This window comes from Miscanthus floridulus, chromosome 19 (genome assembly GCF_019320115.1).
Source record: "Miscanthus floridulus cultivar M001 chromosome 19, ASM1932011v1, whole genome shotgun sequence".
In the NCBI taxonomy this organism is placed as follows: Eukaryota; Viridiplantae; Streptophyta; class Magnoliopsida; order Poales; family Poaceae; genus Miscanthus; species Miscanthus floridulus.
Genome location: NC_089598.1, coordinates 91,221,427 through 91,226,694, shown reverse-complemented (window position 1 = coordinate 91,226,694; position 5,268 = coordinate 91,221,427). Strand labels below are relative to the sequence as shown.

Here is a 5,268-nt window from a genome sequence, read left to right as displayed (position 1 = left end):
CAAATCTCAACACCTCACCTGACCTGCAAATCATATTGTCAAGCAACTACTACTCGTGTGCTAATAATGCCACCGCTGCAGTCCAATCTCGTCACCCATCTGAATTTATTTATTTCTCTATTTTCTTTTAACGGGCGAATCATCGTCATGTCCATTGATATTAAAATTTAGCTTATGCTGATGCTTATACTGAAATATTATAAAAAAAATAAATCAAATCGCAACACCTCACCTGACCTGCAAATCATATTGTCAAGCAACTACTACTGGTCTACTACTCGTGTGCTAATAATGCCACCGCTGTCGTCCAATTTCGTCACCCATCTGGATTTATTTATCTATTTATTTTATTTCTCTGTTTTCTTTTAACGAGCGAATCATCGTCATGTTCATTGATGTTAAAATTTAGCTTATGTTGATACTTATACTGAAATATTATAGAAGAAAAATAAATCAAATCGCAACACCTCACCTGACCTGCAAATCATATTGTCAAGCAACTACTTGTATTCTACTACTCGTGTGCTAATAATGCCACCGCTGCCGTCCAATCTCGTCACCCATCTGGATTTATGTATCTATTTATTTTATTTCTCTGTTTTCTTTTAACGAGCGAATCATCGTCATGTTCGTTGATGTTAAAATTTAGCTTATGCTAAAATATTATAAAAGAAAAATAATTCAAATCTCAACACCTCACCTGACCTGCAAATCATCGCCCTGCGTTGTTTGGGCTGGTTTGGCTTATAAACCATGACTAAAAGTACTGTCGACTGATTTGATGTGAGAGAAAAATACTGTTCGTTGGCTGATAAGCTATGACTTATAAGCCAGATACGAGCAAGCGAATATGCTACATAAGCGAACATGCTACATATTGTCAAGCAACTACTACAAAGTCTACTACTCGTGTGCTAATAATGCCACCGTTGCCGTCCAATCTGGTCACCCATCTGGAGTTATTTATGTATTTATTTTATTTCTCTGTTTTCTTTTATAAAGCGAATCATCGTCTGGTTCGTTGATGCTAAAATTTAGCTTATACTAATGTTTATGTTGAAATATTATAAAAGAAAAATTATATTTCATAACTGGAAAATACTTAGGCACGCCCCGTCGGAGAAGCAGGATCAGCGCGGTCGCTGTCGGGCGGGGCCCGCGGCCCGATCCATGCCCCCATGACCATTCCCCTCGATCGCCGCCTCCACCCGCTCCAATTTGAAAAACCACTCTCTCCTCGGTCCTCGCCTTTCCTCGCTCCCTCCCGGTCCCGGAGAACCGAACCTCTCTGTCTCCAGTCTCTCTGCCTCTGTTCTGGCCTTTGGTGTTTCGCGCTCGTGACTCCTCGGGCGGCGCGCCTCGCCACTCGCCATGGCCTCCTCCTCTTCCGAGGTGAGGGCCGCGGCCGCGAGCAGGAGGATCGTCGATTACCTCAACGACGGCGAGGAGCTCGGGGCCGAGGGCGCGGCGGTGGAGACGCCGCCGTGCACCCCTGCGGCGGCGGTGGCCGTTGCGGTTGCGGTGGGGGAACCCGCGCGGTCGGCGCTGCCCAGGTTCAGGTGGCCGCGGCTGGTCAGGCACAGGCTCCGGAGAAAGGGAGGTGGCGACAAGGGGAAGCAGGCGGTCGTGGCGCAGAAGGGCGACGATCTCCCCGTGGCCGCCGCGTCGACCTCAGGTGCGTGTTGCGTGACCTCGTTTTGCTCGGTTTGGAAGGTGCGATTGTTAATTTAATTGTTTACCGAAATCTTAGACATTGGGCTGCAAATAGAACCCAGCCTGCGTTGTTGGTTGAAGAGTATCCGTTGTTTTGGCAAGTATTCTGCTGTAAAATCCAGAAACAAAGAAGTGTGTCTTGTCAGAGTTTATCAGAGAGTGACCCCTTCCACCGAGAGATCAGCAGATTTTCTTGTTCTTCTCTGCATGCAAGTACTTAGCTTTTACACTCTATAGTCGAGATGAACACAAGCGTAATCAACCATGCCTCTGGTCTCTGCTGTGCTCTGTGCTTCCAGGATGCGAATCATCAGCGGCGAGCGATAAGAGGCATTCCGACCTCGGGGTCGGGCTAAGCCTGGTGTTCCTGCTGGCCAAGACGTCCGACGAGTTCAACAAGATGGTGAAGGTGCGCGCGGAGATGGAGGCGCTCCTGAAAGAGATCAGAGACGAGGTTCGGATCAAGAGCGGTGGCGGCGGCACCGGCACCGAGGGCGGCCACGACGCGCCGAAAGACCGCAACCGCGAGTCCACCACGTCGAGCTGCGTCACCGACGGCAACGAGGTCCAGAGCGCGAGCGCTCGCATGGAGTACGAGGCCGCCTCGTCGTCTGGCGTGGAGGTCGCGGGCGACGAGAAGTCGTCGTCGTCAGAGGATGGTGGAGGTTGCTGTGCGAGGAGGGACGTGCTTGAGGAGGAGTTCCACGCCGAGATGGAGCTGCTTCAGGTTAACTACGGCTCAGAGGCACCGTCATTTCTGCCTGACCCTGAAGAAGAAGAAGAAGAGGAACACTATTCCGAGGTACCATGGTCCTCTGATCTTGCATTGATTTTGACTTGACTGAAAATGCGAAATGTCCCTGATTTGGGCCAACATTTGACATTTCAGCCGTACGACGAGATGGCCGACTACCGGAATGGTGTTGATGACGATTCAGGGGGAGTTGTTGAGGACGAAGATGATGGCGACGACGACGAAGACGATGATAAGGCCGAGTACAACGGAGTTTCTGCAGTACAGCTGGAGAGAAGGCTCCACGAGCTTCTCCATGAAAGAAACCGGGACCGGATTGAGGAGCTGGAAGCCGCGCTGCGGCGTGCGGAGCAGAAGCTCGTTGAGAAAGAAATGGAGGTGTCCTTGTGGAAGGACACGGCTAAGTTTGCGTTGAGACAGGACAAGGAGCTGCAGTGAGCATCAAAGTTCTCCCGTTCTCTTTCAGTCGTACAACTCTTGCGCACGGTTCATCGGCTGTACATGATCACAGCCAAAGGAGGATTTTGGGCAAACTAGGTTTGCCATGGCGAACTGCAGAATGGATCTCTGGGAAGATACAGTGAACCTGTTCATACCAAAGTTTAGTGCTAGCATGGTAGATCTCCAGAGAATGTTTTGGGTTCCGGTAAAATCAGTAGAATACTGTGTCTGTGTAAGTTAGCCTCACTGGTGTACGGGTCCACATGAGATTTGATACTGCATGTTTCTGCATGCGCATGACATTGTCAGTACTCAGCTACCGATGGCAACCTCAGAAGAGACTACGAGCAAGATGGGCCAGGAGATCTCGAAGATACGGGCCGACAGGCCAAGGCCCAGGAAGGTGAACCCCAAATACACCGGAAAGGATTGGGCCGTCTGACTTCCGCCTGCGTGCGTGAAGAGGCTTGTCCTCTGTAATCAGTATAAAGGGAAACAGAACTCCAGAAAGGAGGGGATGCGTTGTAACAGATTGAAAACCCGAGCTAAATCATTCATCTGCCTCTACTTTTCTTCTTCCTCCTCTGTATCTGCCAACTCCTCTCGCTATCCCAACTGTCATCTCTCACATTTGGTATCAGATTCCTTCGATCCTCCATTCGACGATCTGGAGCCCCCGTCCGCCGCATCTCACGACCATTTCACCCGTCGCCAGAAGAAGTTCGGCGTGATGGACCCCACTCAGAAGCTGTTGCTCGATGAGATGGATCGCCGTTTCGGCACACGCTTCGACAGCATCGACCGCCGCTTCGACGACCTGGAGAAGAAGTTCGACGGTACCGCGAGTGCTTCATCGACTCGCCTCGACGCGCTGGAGAACGCGGCGAAGGTGTTCGACGAATGGCGCCCGGGAGTCGACGGCCTCATCGACGATTTGCGGGTCGAGGTGAACCGTCTGGCGTCCCTCAAGCTGGAGGTCGGGAAGATCTCCAAGTTCATGGAGAGATCCATGGTGGACGGTCCGAGCATTACTCCTGGTCTTCATGGATCCATGCCGTCCGTGTTCGTCGCCAAGTCCTCGTCCGCCCCTGCCTCGCCGAGTGCGGCCGTCTTCGCCAACAACCCCATGCGTTCAGCCTGCGCTCAAGACTTCACCGTCGTCCCCGACGTTCCGCACGGCTCCTCCATCGCCGAACTACAAGCCGGAGCTGCCGACTCTGCCGAACACTCTTGTTCCGCATGGTGGCTTCGAGGCTGCCCCGCGCCCATCTGCGGGATATGCAGCCAACCCGCCCAACGGGCACCGCGTCAACCAGGGTGGCTTCGGAGTGGTCACCACTCTGTTGCCACCACCTGCCACGGAGTGGTCACCACTCTGTTGCCACCACATGCCAAGGGTATGTCGTCTAGCCACTCCCTTTTCCCTTTGCCTTTACCGATAGCCCATCCACCCCACCCTCCACCGAGTCACCATTTTGAGTCCGGGTACCAGGGCGGATCTAGGGGGGATCCCACAGGCAAGCTTCCTAAGTTTGATTTTCCTCGGTTCGAAGGGGAACATCCGAAGCTGTGGATTAAGCAAGCCATACATTATTTCCGCCTATACCGTGTTGAGTCTGTTGTCTGGGTGTCGGCTGCCACTATGCATTTTCATGGCCCCGCCAAGCGTTGGCTCTCTTCAATTGAAGATGACCTTGAGTCCATCGAGTGGGATGTCTTTTGTGCTCAGTTGCTCTCTCGTTTTGGACGCGATGAGCATGAAGTGCTTTTGCGTCGTCTGTTCCGCATTCGTCAGACTGGTTCAGTAGCCGATTATATTGAGCAGTTTGTCAGTTTGGTAGATGAACTTAAAGCCTATGCTAAACACCCTAGACCCACTATACTATGTTCAACGCTTCATTGATGGATTACGTGATGATATTAAAGCTGTTTTGCTTGTCCACAAGCCAGTCTACTCTCGATGCTGCCTGCGTTTTGGCTGAATTGCAGGAAGAGGCGCTGGGTGTCTCCAAGAGGGTCTTCAGGCGTTCTGATGCGGCGCCTACCCAGAAGACGGCATGGCATGGTGGAGTACCGCTACCTATTCCGCCACCCCGTCCTGATGCTGTGGATGGCAAACGTACTGGGCCTGCTTTCTCTTCCACTACTGATGAGAAGTTTCAGTCCCTGCGTGCTGCACGCCGTGCCCAGGGCTTATGTTTTCGTTGTGGGGCCAAATGGAGTCGCGACCATCGCTGCTCTGAGGCAGTTCAGCTCCATCTCGTCCAAGAGCTCCTAGACATTTTTCCTGAAGAAGACATTCCTCCGGATGATTCAGGTCCTACTTCTCCTGTTGCTGCTCAAATTATGATGCATCTTTC

General features: G+C 51.8%; 1 protein-coding gene across 1 annotated transcript; it reads left to right on the top strand.

Annotated features, from left to right (window-relative positions):
- The first annotated feature begins 1,229 nt into the window (after positions 1-1,229).
- On the top strand, positions 1,230-3,456 carry LOC136528672 (protein POLAR-like 1). The gene is made up of 3 exons (XM_066521638.1): positions 1,230-1,675; positions 2,013-2,515; positions 2,603-3,456. Exons 1-3 carry the CDS (start codon positions 1,372-1,374, stop codon positions 2,903-2,905), a joined length of 1,110 nt encoding a protein of 369 aa, XP_066377735.1. The 5' UTR covers positions 1,230-1,371; the 3' UTR covers positions 2,906-3,456.
- The last annotated feature ends 1,812 nt before the right edge of the window (positions 3,457-5,268 follow it).